The 19,029-nt window shown below is 36.6% G+C and overlaps 1 protein-coding gene across 1 annotated transcript in view; it reads left to right on the top strand.

Annotated features, from left to right (window-relative positions):
* The first annotated feature begins 6,983 nt into the window (after nt 1-6,983).
* Nucleotides 6,984-19,029, top strand: part of LOC139718344 (dynein axonemal heavy chain 3-like) — a 128,112-nt gene continuing 116,066 nt past the window's right edge. The window contains exons 1-2 of the mRNA XM_071629822.1: nt 6,984-7,694; nt 15,040-15,135. Coding sequence (XP_071485923.1) covers nt 7,671-7,694; nt 15,040-15,135 — 120 coding nt within the window. The 5' untranslated portion in view covers nt 6,984-7,670. The remainder of the gene's footprint in view (nt 7,695-15,039; nt 15,136-19,029) is intronic.

The raw sequence follows: 19,029 nt of genomic DNA, 5'->3' as shown, positions 1-19,029 counted from the left end.
CTCTTTAGTTACATTCGTTAAAGGTTCCTTTAAACTTTGGAAGGTAGAAAACCTATTATGTATGTATGTATGTATGTATGCATGCATGTATGTATATGTATTTATTTGTTATATGCAGAGGTGTCTGCATTGCAATTGTCTATTTATTGTCGTCGGTTTCAGGTTGTCTTTTTGAAATTAATTCTTTTTTTTTTCTTTTGCATGCAATATCAAAGAAATTTTATCAAGGCGACAATTTCCGACTCTTCATGATGTACACAGTAACTACACTTTCTGACATTTCGGGCTGACGTTTTTAACTTTCCTGATATTTTCAGATTGTGTCTGGAGAAAATTGGCGATGTTGTTTAACTTTCGGTAAGAGTGGCTGGGAAAAGAATATGAAACAGACATTCCCATTTTAAGATATTGTTCGTTCTTATCATATTTTTTGTGATAGCCTTTTCTTTGTTGCAGCTATTATAAAACTTTGTTGTTGTTGTTATTTTAAAGATCGAAAGAAGAGAGAGAGAGAGAAAAATGGGGCCCTATACAAATAATTTGCCCCAGACAGCACTTATAACATAAAACAAACATTCATTATAGATCTTAAAGAGATATAAACAAGAATATTAAATGCATACAAGTCTCCTCGAGGGAGCTCATATCGTCTCCACGAGGGAGCTCATATTGTCTCCACAAAGGAGCTCATAAAGTCTCCACGAGGGAGCTCATATTGTCTCCATAAAGGAGCTCATTACGTCTCCACGAGGGAGCTCATAATAGGGATATTGATGAATACCTCATATTCTTCAGACAAACTCAAATAACTACACAATACACGCGCGCGTGTACCGCACACTAACTCATCCACGTGCACACACTCAACCACATACACACACCTCCAACCACGCACAGACACACCCATATCATGGTTCAACCCAAAATAATGTACAGTATTTAAATAGAGCACACACACAATGATATGTTTTTTACAAAATAGATAAAATTACTATAACTGTATCATTGTTTCGAAAGAAAGAAGAAGAAGAAAAAAAATATATATACAGTGTTTATATCAAGGAGCTCTAAGGCGTTGATACAGAAAAATATTTGCAGCAAACAACGGAGAAATATGATACAGATATAATCCTGGAATCAAAGACGTATGAGTATACCTGCGGGCTTCAAGCCCCCCCCCCCCAAAAAAAAAGTATAATTTAGTGCCAGAAAGTGGGAGTCATAACAATCTTCAAAATAAATTCAAACCACAGATTTAAAGTATTAATTAGGTGCAGGCGACTCATACGAAAGGGGATTAACAAACATTTTAAGTTGTTCTCACCACAAAAATGATGAAAGGTGTATCATTTATTAAATTTATACACTATGTTCTTGCTAGGGAAACGCACGCAAGGAACGTAAGACAATATACATGTATATATTGTATATAATAGAGACAAACTATATAAAACATTGGTATTAAAAATAAACGAACGTTTTTTAACACATCTATAGCGGTGCGTAATATGTCATTCAACCATTTTCTGTTGCTTGTATACTGTGTTCAAGTATTTTCAAGGGCTTTCATCTTAGCAGCAAAAAATTACCCCCTCCAGAAGATTAGTTTCTACTGTAAAACATGAGCTTTGATCGGGAACGTACATGTTGCATATCACGTCGAATGGTCGTGTTTTATCAAAACAAAACAAAAATGACATTTACCACATTACTTTAAATCAATAGCAGTTATGATCAAATTAAAATCAAGCGACTGCTCAGTGGCTCCGTCCATCATACATCCCTTCCTTCGGTCTCTCTTCTCTCTCTATTATAACTGCCCTTTCCATTGTCTCTTGTTCTTTATCCTGCATGTCTACGTCTTCGTTTCTCCCGAGCGTTTCTGTGCCTACATAATAATATGTGTTCTCATATGCTTTTGTTGCTTTTATTTTTTTTATTGTATATTTTATGTTCAATTTACTGAGTTGCCCACATCTTTAAGATTGTCTTTTACGTGGGCCTCTCTTTTCCGATATTACAATTATTTTGAACACATAGTTTCGTTCATGTTTACATAATGTACAGTTGTAATATAACATTGTTTCTTTGTTTGTTTGTTTGTTTTCCTTGAAATTGTGTTGAAAATGATAATGTAGTATTGGAATCGTTAATGAAATTTGATTTGAATTTTCAAAATTAATGTCTTGTTGATACAGTCCCCGACCATGCCGACCTCTCTTTCTTCACACAAGGTACAGGTAATTAGTCTCTCTCTCCCTCCCTCCCACTCTCTCCTCCACCTCCTCCTCCTCGTCCTCCTCCTCCGCCTCCTTTTCTACTGCATGACAGTGACTTAGTGTAGGAGTTTGTCCAGGGTATTTTGTTCAGGGTTAGCTAGGTTTCTATGTCTTAAGCTTGTTTTGTATATAGGGTATCCGTTCTATGTATAACAGTAAAAAAAAAATCAGATGATTTTGTTGAATTATATATCATATGAGCACTGGAATGCACCCTATACAAGCACTGCATTTTAGCACTCCTCCCATTTCTAATATATCGGTATACTCTGAATATTTTGCAAAATTATTAATATCGTTTATAGTACATTGTATTGTAATTTATTCCTGTTAATAGCTGTTGAAAATAGATAAATGAATGAACCAGCTTAATGAACGAACGAACGAACGAATGAATGTATGAATGAATGTATGAATGAATGAATAAATGAATGAATGAATGAATGAATGAATGAAATACTTCCACCATAAAAATGCTGTGACATCGGTTGGCGAATTGTTGCTCCGACTCTCCTAACCATATTTTGGTCATAAACCGCATCTGAAAGAGCAAAATAATCATTATCATCAAAGCTTCCACACATAACAAAAGGTGTCAAACTGTAGCTCTGGACTCGAGCTCGCTAACTAAAATGTCGTGGGCCTAGTATAATATACGGACAGGTTGAAATCACGTCTTTGGCTCAAGAGAGAAGACACGGTAACACATGAAATCATTGTCTTCGTCAGTGTCCGTGTCCGTGACATACATAGCGCCATCTATAGTGCTGTAGATCTATTCATGTGCAATAACGTGTTTTCCACACAGAACTCTGTTTTCCATTAGTGTGCGTTTCGCGAAGAGATTTTTCTCTTTCTCCTTCTTTGGCATTTCCTAAATTTTTTTGTCGAAAATTTTAGAATTCGGCATTGAGTAAGTGCAGCAATAGTGGTAGTGCACATCAATGAAAGTTTGACAAAACTCAGTCAATCCTTTCAAGAGAATGCATAAATATTCAATGTTTCGGTGCACCCATCCCTGGATATTACACACAGTTGATACTGTTGTCTTAAAACACATGTAAAAGAATGAAAGAATGAAGTATGATCCTTATTTGGCTCAAAAATATTTGATCAAAATCGGATAAAAATTAGAGAAGTAGGCGAAATTGTAAAGTTTCGTTAATTATTTCAAATTAATTCTCGAACAGTAATATTGTTGATATGAAAATGCGAATGAATGCGCAGATGATGTCATCACCTCAAAATAGGTATACAAACAATCTAAGTTATTATAATGTTATTCCTGTGTGGGTGAATAACTTCAAAACAATGATCAGACAAATAATATAATATTACAATTTGAGACTGGGGCAATTTGTGTTTGAACAGAAAAACATGGACATTTCTAATTTGTGTGTATAAACCATGCATGTGCAAGTTGTGGAGCGATGGCAACTTCGACTCACTCATTTGCATACAATATTTTCAATGAGTCTTTTCTATAAAAAAAAAATAGCGAAACTTTACGATGTCATAACTTTCTTTACGTTGATCTGATTCTGATTATAAAGTTTTACTCTGATCTTAACAGACTAACTTTTGACTGCTGGCCCAGAATTCTCCTTTAACAAAATAATGATGTTTTCATGAAATATTATGACATTACAGGCCTATTAACTACAGTTCCGATCTCGTCATTGATATTGTGTGCCTAAAAAGAAACATTAACCCTTCCTTATTTTTATTAACTTTTCTCCTTATTTGATTTAAATCAGGAGTGCTCATCTAAATCGCAAGAGAAACAATATACAAATTGGCTTGTCGCAGACCAAGATCATTTAAGGCCTTTACTACAGTTCCATCTTTTTAAACAATTTTATATCACGAGAGAAAGTTATGAAAAATCTCCTCATTTTAATTATTATCTAATACGAACTGAAACAACTTATCATGAATGTCGCCGGAAATATTGCACTCTTATTTGGTGAGTATAGAACAAGGAAGGGGAGACAGATCATAATCCAAATTCCCGATCCTGTGTGCTTAAACTTACTTCATCCATTATAATCATGCATTATCTATTACAAACCTTGCAGGGTTTTGGGCGGGTGGCGGGGGACACTGGGAACCCCCCTATGTCGCCATCCCAAATTATAGCATTGTTTCACAACATTATTTTTCAAGTTTCCCGCATCCTTTGACACCAAATTTGCGACGCCTGAGCACGAAGTTACGCATAATAAATTTTGTATGCATGTCGGACCAAAAATTTCAATGCACATTTCATAAAAGCATGATTATCGTCATTTTTTCTTTTATTGATTAAAATCAATTATCAACACATTTTCATGCTCGGAACAGTGTCACCAACAAATTTCATCGGGCAACCCCCAAAATTAAAACTAATCAAAGAAATAGTAAAAAAAAAATCATCAGAATTTTTTCTTATTCTCTTTTTTTTTTTTGGATGGCACTATATTCTTTTCACTAACGTTTGCTAATAAGAACTCAGAAAGAATATAGGGCTTATCATATAATAGGGCCTTCACCAAAAATATACCTTTTTAGAGATTTATTCAGTGAGTTATAGCAAAGTATTGCCTGATTTCACACATGCATTTTATGAGCATAAACCAGGGGCGGATCTAAAGGAATTCCTTAAAAAGGGGGGGGGGGGGCGGCGTGGGGGGCGTATGCCCCCATTTTTCTTTTTCTTTCTTTTCTTTTAACAGAGAATATATAAAGGGGAGGGGCTGGTGCGCTCCCCCTGGATCGGCCGCTGTAAACTACTGTTAAATCAACTGTCACAGTTTTGTATAGATTTCGTCACAGGCGATGTGTGCGCCCATTTTCATCGCGATCGCGAGGTCGCAGCAGAGGTGGGGTGACCTGGGAGCCTCCCACCCCCCCCCCCCCCGCTCTATATCCCAGCCTACTTGGCCACCAAGGTGGTCAGAAACAAAAATACATGAAGAACGGTTAAACAAGCACATGCACATAACCACACACACATAAACACACTCGCATTTTTTTCGTGTAATTTGTTTTCTTTTTATTTCTAATTCCATCTGAAACGTACACAATCACCCTTGATGATCATGTTGAAATAATAAAACAAAACGATTACACAAAATAACATTTATAAACAGATAAAACACATACACATGGAGATACAAAAAAAATGTGCACACCGCATGCACACACGAATGCATAAGAAATACAAGCCATGTATAACGGTTTTTTAAAATGATGTTTGGATACTTTCACAAGAAGAAGGAAAATGAGAAGGAAGAGGTATCGGAGATGAGGTAGAAGAAGCAGAAGAGAAAAATCAATAGTCTTTAATAAAAAAGAGAAAATGTGACAGAGATGACCGTCTTGCAATGCTGACTTGAACCTCGAAGACAAGAACTGTAATTAGCAGCATGCGCACCAATGAGGACGGGAAGTCAACAGCTTTGTAAATCAATGGAAAACTTCGGAACGGAATAATTCATGCGAGAGTGAACCCTAAAACGATGGTTTGGAACCATCAGCACCAAACAACAGAGGTGATAGGTATATCTGCTCGCATCGGCGTGTATACCTTCTCTGTTGGTTGGAATTAGATGGTTACCATTATATTCCCTCGTCTGATGTCGTGATTCTGATCGGAACTGCGATTGTAAAATAGAAATGGTTTTATATAGGAAATAATATAAGGTTTAGGTGCTCTATAAATTGGAGTTCGATATTTTGTTTTGTTCTTCTTTTGGACACAATATTATTCTTTCATCCCCAAATACAAAAACTTCACCTCTAGCTCCTCCAGAAAGAAGAGATATCAACACTTGTAGTGATACATCGAAAATAACCGCACTTTTTCGTAAAAATTCAAAATGATGCCCGACGTTCGTTTTTTAACAGAGTTGTATTACTTATCATTTTCATATTGAATGATATGTTATTACGTTCTCGTCTAGACATGGAATTAACCAAAGTTTTGAATTATCTATTTTTAGATATAGACGCAGCTTATTAAAACAGCTAAAGCTGGGTATAAAATGTATATGATTTTTTTATTTTATTTGATTGATTCGATTTCTTTGTTATTTTATTTGAGGAAGGACTTTATTTCCGTGCTATAAGTAGAATATACATTAATTGATATTTCACAACATTAAACAACATGATTGTAGTTCAGTGGCAAATGCAGAAAGAGATAAGGTACAGATAAGGTACAGAAATTACAAACTGTAACTAAAAAAATGATAACGGACTGATCTTGCATTATTATGAGACCGAGAGGGGACATATAACAGCCACAGAAAGTGCAGAAGGTAAAATATATAAATCCGATTAAACTGCGACAAAATGTATTTCTTTCTCCCTCTGATAACGTAACCAGTAACTGTCAGTGCGGGAACCGATTATCCCGCACATGCTCGACCATGCATGACAGTGGTCCCGAGCAGTTACCTGCCGCACTTCACATGCAGCGGGTCGATGGCTGATCAATTTTCACTGAATGGACCCCGGCAAAGTTTAGTACCCTGTGTGTATACCAGCTACACAGATAATCCGCTGAATACAATGTGCTGTACACTGTGTGTGCATGTGTGAAGTGTGCGCTGCAAGAGTCCAAGTGAAGTGAAGACTGAAGTGGTAGGGGACAACCAATGTTGCCGGATGATAACTACATGTACTTTCTTCGAGAATGAGATTGACAATCTGCCCATCAACTTTCGTTGGGGTAACCGACAAGGACAAAATGTAGCCCATCGTCTACGACTCACAACAGTACAGCCACAGTTCACGTGAATCGCAGCAAAGTCAATCAAAGTAGCTATGACTGTGTCACTTTACTCCGTAAGTCAATAAGGACCCGCTGTCGCCCAGCAACGTAACGCTCCCCACTTGCTCAGCCGCCGGTCCGGCCAAGCACCAGGCTTTGCTGCGTAGGACCTCGCCATCCACGCGTCAGCCGCTGAGCTTCCGGATTGGTGTCATGCCATGCCCAAGAAGTTTTAGCTGTCAAATTCTTCACGAACGCGGATATGGGTTGGCGGTAGCTTTGAGTTGTGGATTTCATGTGGTGTTGGTGTTTCTGATGCCAAAATGACTTGAAAAGCTTGAAACTAGATGAACTCGTTGACACTCAAAACAAGAGAGGAATATTTGTGAAATGGCATCTGCACTAATGCCAAACGGGACATCCACGTGTGAAAATGAGGACATTTTTGAAGATCTTGATTTTTGAAGCTTATCATCCACAAAGCTCTGCAATCCTGCTAAAAGTATCTGCACAGGAAGAAAGAAAGGAATGTTCTAATGCAAGTTGAAGCCTTGGTCCTTCAAAAACAAAATAAAACAGGAGTGATGCCAGTTCTTGAACACGTGGAAAACTAACCACAGTTATAAGACTAAATCATGATGGGAAGCAAGATGAAAGAGGTAAAACAATTTCTGAAAATTTCTATTAGTATTAGGTGATGCAAATGAACCTCATGCTGGATGCTGCAAGTGCAGTTCTGTGCCATGTTCAGTTTGGGTTTGATTAAAAGAGTAAATAGAATTAGAGAAAAATCAGAACGGTAACAAGTTTGATTGATATAAAACTTTATCTTGCGCAAATAAAGCAAGCCGCCCATAATTTGACCGTAATGGCATCCAAAATATGATGGCTGACTGCATCATGTAAAACCTATACTTTTGCACTCAGTCAAATTTTAATATGGCACAGGATGTTGAACCTTGGTGCAGGGTTTTTTTTCAGTGGAATTATAGAAGTTTTATGTTTGTTCTACTAACATTAGTCGCTACTAACCTTTGTTTTAGTCAAAACTCTGTTATCAGTGTAGGAGTATTTAGAGGGAAAACTACTGAGTGACAAGTACTGCTTGTCTTTGTATGCTATTTGGAGGAGATACATTTCATTGTATGTCGTGATCTCACAAGTCCCCACAGACATGTGCCTATACCTTTTATAGACCACTATTGTCTACCAATAAGAATACAAAGTATCATACTCCATCAGCTCTCTTCAATACTCAGTGCCACAACAAACCATAATCCTATGAGGATTCTGGAGTACATGTATGTGTGTGTGTGTGCAGGACAATAATATAAGATGATATCTAAGGAGTTTGAAACTGCACTTAGTGCCGCAATACCCTGCCGATTACATGATGATTTTCCTTAGAAAGGAGGAAAAGACTTGTGATTTGTAATTTTCATGGAAAACATGAATTTTATGTTTCATATAAAATGTGTTTATATGAAACATGAGGAGAGTTGTGAATCGATGACATATCTGCATCTCTTCTAATGTACCCTACAAGGTTGCAACCAGTATTGATACCGAATGGACGTTACATGAAATTTCATTACTTTCTTTCATGTTAATAGTCTGAATAAGCTGAAACTTCAGTCCGTCAGTTTATCCAAAGCTACTTTAAACACAGCCAGCTTTACTATGTTAACCGATGCAGTTTAATTCCTCTGGAGTAATAATTAAGCCTCAATATATTATGCAAACCAGAAATAGTCCATGATGTATATCGTTTCTTAGGCAACAAGATACAACAATAATAAAATGGTACACCAACAATAATAAAATGGTACACCAAAATGCAGATACATGTATTTGTAAGGATGGAGAAAACAGCAAGGTGCTTCCATATTATCATACAAAGTATTGTAGGCCTGTACATGTACATGTACCTACACATTGTGTACTTCCTACATTGCTATTTAAAAACCTACCATCAGGAAACAAAAACAAACAAGATCGTCGTAGTAATCAACAACCTACATGTGGGTAATTCCCTGAAGTTGGGGCACTAAGTGTGACATTTTAGCATTAAAACTCAATACTAATTATGCTCTACATATATTGTTTATAGGCTTTACATTTGGAATGAGACCATACATACAATTCCTGGACATTTTGTGCCATTCAGACTCAATTTGATGAAGTTATTAAAATGATATGTAACGGTGTCCTGTAGCATCGTGACGTGTCCATGTAGCATCGTGAAAGTTAAAATCTGGTCCTAAAAGACAAATTAATGCAATTAGCTTGACCAAAATTTGATATAATATGCATAATTACTAGATTAGTCAGATAGCTACATATCTTAACTCTCCTTTCCACAGTTTTACTTTTACAAGAAAATTACACAATGTGTCACTATGCTACGCGGTGTCCACCAAATGTCACAAAAAAGGACAGCGCATAGCATCGTGATACATTTTGTAATTTTCTTATAAGATTAAAACTGTACAGGAAATTTGAGATATTTAGCTATCTCATTCATATCTTGTAAATATGCATATTGCATCAAATTTGGGTCAAGCTAATTGCCATAATTTGTCTCTAAGGACCAAATTTTAAAATATCACGATGCTACATGGACACGTCACGATGCTACAGGACACTGTTACATATTGTTTAATAACTTCATCAAAATTGAGTCTGAATGGCACAAAATTTCCAGGAAAATGTGTGGCCTCAATGCAAATGTAAAGCCTGCAAACAATAAATGTATAGCATTATTAATATTGAGTTATGCTGAAATGTTTTTTTTTTAAATATCACGATGCTACATGGACACTGCCCCAACTTCATGGAATTACCCATGTACTTCCTACTTTCTTTGTTTTTTTAAAAATCCTCTCCCATAAGGACAAAACAAAACAAGCCTTCATGGAAAAAAACAAACACCCCAATATACATGTAGATCTAAGCAGTCTGCAACATTACAGTGTAATAGCTTGAAAATGAAAGTTGAAACAAATACTTCTGTATAGGGCACAAGTCTCACTTTGTGAGCTACATATGGCAATCTTTTGAAAGTTCTGCTGCCCACAGAACTGCAATAATTGAGTCTTGTGTACTAACTGTCTCTTTAAGAGGGCCTGTCCCTAGAAGTACTATTATGTGTATTAGTTTCTTAACTCTGTCACTAATCTCTACTGGCCATTCATGTTCAAGTGAATAGTCCATTCACTGTTAAGTGCCCCCTGTAGACTGGGTTGATCAAACTCACCCATTGTCTGTGCATGAATACCAAACAACAAAATCATAACAAACAGACAGGAGCTGTTTTTAGAACAACACAATGAAGCTTATCTATTCTCAAGCACTATGTAAGAAGGAGAGCCATTTAGTTTGCTCATTCCTGTTGGTAAGCTGCTGGTTTACGATGCCAATGGCATTCGAAATGATGGTCCAGAAAGAGGTAACCCATGGTTAAGGGAGTGCTCGGCAAACTAAATTCACAGTCTAATCTTAACTACATGGGTGGTTAATTTGAACAAGATATCAAGAAAAAAGTCAACAAAATGTTGTCGTATTTATCACTGTAAATGAGGTGATTTGTGGGGTTCATGTACCACATTGATCTCCACAGTTATTAGATAATTACCATATTAACTGTTATTTTCTTGAGGTAACTTTTGCAAATTTTGCATATCACTATTGGACTGCAAATTTAACAACATGTGAAAATGTTGCCATATTCCAGGCTAATAATTCATTTACATACAAGGTTTGATAGCCTTGGTGTCAAATCACAAGAACAACATCTCAGTAAGACGAAAATGTCCGTAACCCCATTCGCGACATTATTTGTACGCGAAAATAACAGCTTATACGTAGAATAGTGTGTACTGTACATTGTATGTGTACTTCAGCGTGGGTACCTCAATGTAAGTGAATGAAAACAGTGCTCAGACTTCTGTACATAAAATGCACAGTCTGCTTTGATGATGTACACTGTATTTTCTTTAATGATAGTAATCATTTTTACTTGCCATCATCCAGATTTTGTAAATACACCCATCTTCATACTCAGCCAGTGTTGATTGTTTAAATGTTAGGAAGGAATTTATACGATGACCAACACTAAAGTCATGCAATTGCATCAAATGGTTCATCCATGTGACTTAAAGGAACAGTTATGTCTGCAAAAGTTCTTTTAATTTGTACACCCTCATACCAGTGGGCCAATCAAAATTAGACCTACTCTTTAGATGCGTGAAACATTTGTTTTGAAAGAGCCGTCCTAATATCATGGTTGCACAGCAAAAGCCAAAATGGTACATACAGCTGTACACTGTATGGAATTCAGCTACCCTGCAGGACAGTGTTATTTATCTAACTGTTCCTGACATATTTTTCTTTATTTTTCTTAACGATGCTTGTGAAATCCGACCCTCTCTACAGGAGGTGACCCGTCCCACTTTGCCAAGATTTTGTTCTCAGCACTCCCAAGAGATGACGCAGACCTCGGTCTCCTCTTGAATCTTATTTGCGCTCAGATCGAGAGGGTCAGTCTCCCTGAAATTTCAGTGTCAAGAAAATCACTGAAATGTGGCATTCTTTCATGCATACTGACAGTGACTGGCGAGTTTGATAGCACATAACTTCTGATCAGATTTGGTGCCATACTGCACTGTTCTTGAGGTCAGAACAGGAATGGATGACTAAAGTTTCCCTCAAAATCTTTATTTTTGTGTCTGTTACTCCTTTGTGACCGAGGAGCAGATAGGAACTCTGACAATACTGTCACTGAGTGTCAGCATACACTGTAGGTTGCTATCATCTTCATACAATGTTGTATATATTCAACAAGTATGGTACAATGTAGCTCTACTACATGTCGACCACCCTTTTTTAAACTGACCGCGTAGTTTTTCCACACAGAATGCTTAGTACGCACTGCACTGTGCGCAGAGCACATGAAAATGTGTTGGCTTTGACCATTGATGAGGATGTGTGGGAAAATGCGAAAATTCACTGTTCATTAATGGTTTTAATCAAGGACAAAAATTCGAATGAATATTTTAACTGAATCATAATGTAATGTCAATGCATTTTCTAAAAAGCTTCGTGCAACACGGTGTTCAGTACAACTCGGTTTGTGTGCATTGTCAATGCAAAAACAGCGGTCGATCTAAAAAAGGAGCGGCACCGCGGGGAGCTGAAACAAGGCCACGCAAGTTTGACGGCGATATTTTTGCACTGAAACTTCGAATTGAAAAGGGAACAACGGCATTTGATAGTGCTGGATTTTCTCAATCACGTAGGTCAAGTTTTTACGTGAATTTCAGTGTTAAATATTCTTATCAAGCAAATAAAGATTAGGCGGTCGATGTGTAGTAGGTCCAACCATACATCAAAGGTCAATATGATTGATCAATGTCACAAATGTACTATAAGAAAATGGCTTCTGGCATGAAGAGGGTTGCAGACAAGAGCACATCTGTGCTTTTGCACAAAAGTCTGTTGTAAGCAGCTGAATTTAGCATCTGAACCTCCATTTGGGCTTTGGAAGTTCACCACAGACACTTTTGTAATCTGATCCAGCTTTTCGAAATGTATTACAGCCAGTTAAACCAGTTTTGTGGTTGTATAGTGCTACATGTCATAACATATGATATTGATAATACCATGGTCTGCCCGTTAACCAAGGCTTTTCAGAGTTTTTTTTAATTTTTATGTTTTTCCCATTATTATTTAGTGTTGTTCAAGAGAGCTCTGTCATTATCATCATACATTTACCAGCATTGCCAGGTACTCAGTGCACCAATGCACCAGAAATTATAAAGAGGGATGTATTATAAGCGAAATTTCTTGTCCAAGTATGAATGCACTGAGAAGATTTGAACCGTATACAGATTGTACATTCTGGTTACAAATCTCGATCCTTATCCCGCTAAATCACATTGCTTTCATATCTCACTTACCTGCCTGATGAGATGGAAAAATGTTCTGCAATTTGTTACAAAGTCATTTTTAGCAAGGGCATTTGGAATCATAATGCATAAAATGTACAAAATTGTTCTCCATTTTATTAAACTAAAATCTATAAGCTTACTCATTCAGCACTAGGAAAATCAATATCTTCTGAATTTGAAAAAGAAAATGAAAAAAGAATGTCTTCCCGTGCATCTTTTAATCATCTTTTGAGTGGAAAGTTTATGTCAAATTCATTGTCTGTCGTCTGACGTCATTCGTCGACCATTGATTGATTGATGTAAAGACTACTATACTGTCATCCTTTCAAGCTACACAAGCTGCAAAGAATCTGCCCAACAACCCCAACATTGTTGTTTGACCCTGGGCAATGTTTATAGGGGTATTGAGGACTACTACTCTTTTAAAGGGAAAAGTACACATCTACTACCTTATTAAAGGGAAACATGGAATCAAGATGAAATGGGCATTGTTCCCGCACCCTGTGCTGTCTTTTGTCTTGGTTTTTAAATCTTTGGTTACTCATCTTCACACTGTGTGTCATGCAAAACATACCAAGGCTATAGACTTGTGGATCAATGTCAACCATTTTTAAGTCATTCAACAAATTACTGTTACAGGAATTGCTCTTATGCATGAAGAAACAGAAAGGCACATGATACTTAGAGCACCAGGATATGACATTCATAAGTGCTCTTATAATGACTGCAGTGTGTCTTCTTCCTAGGCCTGAGGGGCTTGGGATCAATACCTGTGGCAAATGTCGGCATGGATGAATGCACCAGGCCAATGAGACTTCGATTGGTCTGTGCACCAACCGCACGTTGATTCGAACGGGGCCCCTATTTTATAGGCATATAATCGCATATTGATTCGCAGCCTGCCCAAAAAGGAAAGAGGAGAAGACCGGGAGATGAAAGCCGGCCACGGGTTTTTTTTTGTTGAGATGTATGTCACAGACGTCAGCGTACAAGGCTTTTATCGACGTCTGGAGGAGGGGAGCAACCTTGGATGCTGCGCTATGAATAGGGAGAATACCACAACAAGTGTATCTGTGCCGGCAAGATTGCCCGCAGAGGCTGGCCTGATTGAGAATCATACGAACGATTGAATCACTGTGATGTGAAGAATAGAATTTTGATTGTAAACTCATTTCCATATTTCCAAATAATAACAAAACAACTCACCAAATTATGATTAAAAATCTATACACTTGTTTGAAGTTTGAAGTTTGAAGTTTGAAGTTTGAAGTTTGAAGTTTTATTAGCAACAACATTTGAACATGTACATTTTCAATCATTATACAATTGTATTTACATACATATATGAAAAAAATACTTATCTATTACTCCTTTACAACAACATGATTAAATGAAGACATTTGAGTTTTAAATGTGATACATGTAGCATATAATTCTACAAAGTTGTTGTTAACAAGGAAACCAAAAGTTAGCACACGTGCTAGTCGAGATTGGTCACCTTGATCTTCATACTAAAAGCTAAACACAAACGAAAAATTATTACATGGTTGGTTGAAATGGCTGTTAATATTTAAATACAACGTACATCATATATATATCATATATCTGTACTTGTGTACAGATATATAGCTTATATGCTGCACATGAATACATACAGCTATAAAAAGAGTATATATCTACAACATATACGTTTCTTACCATTTCTCAACCAGATTTCCCCATCCTTCATTTTCTTTCCAACTTTCCCATAGATCATGCACCTCACAAAAAACAACAAAAACAAGCTAAAATGATGGTGCTACTGTGCTACTGTAGTCATATAGACCAACAACTCTACTGATCTAATAATTTCAGTCCAAGTGGTGTTTAGCAGTTGCTTAGTACACCACTATGATTTCAAAGATTAGATATTGGATTTTATCTTTCTAATCTGCACATATGTAAATCTGCATAATTGGCTGTTATAATTTTCCCCCTATTAAATCATTGTTTGCTTCATTGTAATGGATTGTTGAATATGCCATATTTTTTTTCTCTCTATGTCTGCTTATAATAGATGTCTGTGAGGCACCTCCCAGCTCAGCCCAATGAGTTTGAGGTTCAATACCGGCCCAGTGTGATGTCACATCTTCCTCCCCTCAGCGCCCATCAAGTAAGTATCACTAGATATAGGGTGCTACAACACTTTTTGTTTTTAATCAGTCGGGCAAGCAGATTTTCAGATTGTTGCAGAACATTTGCCAAAATATTGATTTTACTTGCCTTTAAAAAAAATTCTGAAAATACAAGAAAATTACGAACAAAATTTCTTGTAAGTCAAAGGCTGTAAATAAAATGCTATCAACTGAATAAACAGCACACATTTTCATTGATTTATGCATTTCTATTGCTGAAATTAAAGTGTTTTGCAAAGAAAACAGTCATCATCTTTTGGTTTCTGAATGGTTGACTTTGTAGGTTTGACGGCGAAAAAGTGAAAAAAAAAGGTGGCTGCAAAACTTTTTGCCTGCCCAGTTTGGGTAAACACTTACTCGACTTCGATTTTCACTTTTCCCGAGCAGTCAGGCAACCATTTATGTAGCACCTTGCTAAATGGATTTTGTAACTTTATCCACTGATTGCATTTTATATGCTTAACTTTGTCAGGTCCACCATCCAGAAATATCAGTGATTGGCGACAAACTGTAAAACCAGAAACATTTGCAGTATCAACTTTTGTGAATTTGAGCCAACAGCATTTTTTTTTTACTGCTAAAACAAATTGCCACTGACAGTCAAAGTTTCATGCACACAAAAATAATGGTAGATACAGTAGATTAACTGTGGTGATGAGAGACTGTAGAACACCTGAGAAATTATTGTTTCATGGAGAAATCAATTGGGGTCATAAGACTTATTTGAGGTATGAAGTCATGATTCTGTTGGCATGTTGTGCAGTCTATTTCTGTACATGAATCACAAAGGTCCACTGTGACTCCCTCTTGTTCTGTGTGTGTGAGTGTGTGTGTGTGTGTGTGTGTGTGTGTGTGTCTGTGTAGTTAAGTGGGATAATGTATGTTTGCATGTTTGTGACATCAAATATATTCATCGGAATGGAGTATAAAGTCTCGTGAATTTGATGTGTGCGTATTCGTGGCAGGGGAGTCATGTACCATACTGTAAGCAGGGCTCGACACTAACGGTGGCCCGGTGGCCCGGGGCCACCAAAAATGAAAGTCGGACCACCAAATTTCAGAAAAGGGCAAATTTGGTGGCCCACCTCGGGCCACCAAAATTTTTTGAAAAGTGTGTCAATAAATTCGTAACTTTTTGCGCCGGAAATGCATAAATGCATGCAATGAGTGTGCGACTTACATGTGTATAAGAAAAAAAAATGGACTTTTATCAATGTTTTTTTTTTTTTTTTTTGGGGGGGGGGCCACCAAATTTTTCTCTCGGGCCACCAAAATTTTGAAATTGATGATTTTGGTGGCCCCCATCGGGCTACCGAAAAATGAAGTTAGTGTCGAGCCCTGCTGTAAGTCAACAACACTGTTCTGTGCAGTGCATGATTCTGGTCATACTGCTGTGGTTAGACTAAAAGTTCTTAAGTCTCCTTTGATCATGTCAGGATTTTCCATCTCATACTGTACGACCTGAAATTTTCGCATACAGATATTTTTGCAAATTGCTACTTGGAGGACATTTTGGCATGTTGATAATTTCGTGGTTGCGAGAGTCTAACTGAGCTTAGTTATTTGCGCGTTGTTATTTTTGCGGTTCAAAGGCATTCACGAAATTCGTGAAAATAAAACCACCGCGAAAATTTCAGCTCATACAGTATAAGACCGCATTGATTTGTATTTCCTTCATGTTTCTGCTGTTGCTTTGTCAACAGTCTATTTTATTAAGACCTTCAGTAAATAAAAGTACCTGAGGAGTCATCTTTATCTGAGCATTTGTTTTACAAACATATTAAACTGAATTTATTTTTACTTTATCTGTAATATTAATATAAAGAGAATAAAGCCACGTTAATGCAAATTACAGATATTGAGATTATTATAGTGTCTAACTGAAGATAACAGGTGGGGAAATTCATATTACTTTTTTTTTATCCGATGTTTGTCGAAGTGTTAGGGCTGATGCAATTGAATGATTATCAAATATGCTCTCAGCCGCTCAAGCATGCACTTACAGGAGCAGTAATACTGGAACCATTGTGAAAGTCCATTGATCTGGTTTTGTAGAACTTGTCGTACCACTGAACTCGCCTAATGAACCTTGAAGTGACTTCATAATGTCAATTGCAGATTTGATTTGAAAAACATAATGTATGCTTGTGAACCAACTGTGCCAGGGGCATTCAGACTTTCAGCTCGTCTGCATCGCCGTAATTTGTCATCTTTAATGCAAAGGCTGACCAAAAAAAGAGAAGAAAATAAAAGAAATAGTGCACAAAAATTACACCAAATTTGTTATACAGATAAAAGATGATGGGGCCTTTGAATTATCACAGGTTTGGGAACAATCAGTAGAATGGTTTTCAGAGTTTTACTGATCATATTTCATGATGTCACTCTTTTTCTGATAATTGAAATACCTTTTTGTTTTCTTTCTCATGATAAAATTTACTGTTTCATTGGTTTCATCCAAACTTTAAGTATGGAATATGACTGGTAGTGCCCTGAGGGTGCTCAAAATCTGTTGTAAGCTTAGTATCAAGGATCAATGTCAAATTTTACTGTTTTCCACAGTAACTTAAAAAATAATTTATCATGTATTCCAACAATGCACTTGTACTGCATATAGACGCACAGGGGGAATTTTCTTTGTGTATTTTTGAGACGAAATATTTAAAAAATCAATCCATGAGATCAAGATCACATTCTTCATGTTCTCAATCACCAAAAAAATTAATGTAAGACAATTCTTTTCAACTACTGGCATACATAAAGTCATTGTACATGTTGTATGTTGCTAGTCACACAATTACAGATAATTCACAGATGAGTTTTAGTGTAAAAACTACTGATAGTAAGAGTTCAAAGGTCAACTTCTTAAATTTCAGTGTTCGTGTGATCAACTGAAAAGTGTTTGGATTCATTGGGTCGATGCTGATCAGTATTACATTTTCTCCTTCAATGGTAGCAATATATTCTGCTGAGTAGCGTGTCCTGAAGGTTGGCGTGGTATATCTCTGAAAACACCTGCTATTCAACGAAAGAGTTTGGATAGGTTGATAACCAAGGTAGCTTATAGATGAGCTACTTGAAAGTACACCTTACATGCACAGTATTTTTCATAAATTACTTTTTATATCTATAGGAATATGTTACCATAATCATATTAGCCAAGACAAGCCATGAGAATGTGCTTTTTACCCTATAAAATGTACTTCTATAGCTTGAATCATGGATTGTGGAAATGCAAACAAGACAATGTTTTATGAACTGATGAATACATTTTTTAAAGAGATATTTGTGATTGATTTTCATATTGTTTGTAATTGGCTGTCTCTCTTTGGTGTAAGCACAAAATATACATGTGTTATGATGGATCTATCAATGATTTTATACAAACTTGGAAATGTCCAGGACTCGCTGAATCTTTGACAGTCCCATGGAAAAGAAATATTGACAAAGACTTTTGTGCAACCATTGAAGAGCAAACGACTGTATGCCACATATTTTGAAAGTATACTCTGTAATATTTTGTGAAGTGGGATTTGAATAGACAATTTTGCAAGTCACAACTGGTACATTCATACTGGAGAAGTAAAGTGATGGAATTAGACATTTATACAATGTATATTAACCATCTTTAAGAGAAAAGTGAGTGATTTCACTCTTGCAGGTGATATGCTGCTTTCGTTAAAGGGATGGGTAAAATTAGGGGTTTATTTCGTAGATATCAGTGGACTTGCGAAATTTGCAAAAAATAAAAGTCTCCAACTATACGATGCATACAGTAACTTGTGATGCAGCTTTCTTTTCTACTGCTCCAAAACTATGGAACAGATTCCCTTCTTGTTTGAAATCTTCACTTAGATATAATTCAAACACAG

This window comes from Diadema antillarum, unplaced genomic scaffold (genome assembly GCF_040938485.1).
Source record: "Diadema antillarum isolate AM-2024a unplaced genomic scaffold, OU_Dant_1.0 scf00000093, whole genome shotgun sequence".
NCBI lineage: Eukaryota > Metazoa > Echinodermata > Echinoidea > Diadematoida > Diadematidae > Diadema > Diadema antillarum.
The sequence above is the reverse complement of the archived record's forward strand: the minus strand, read 5'-3'. Positions and strand labels throughout refer to the sequence as shown.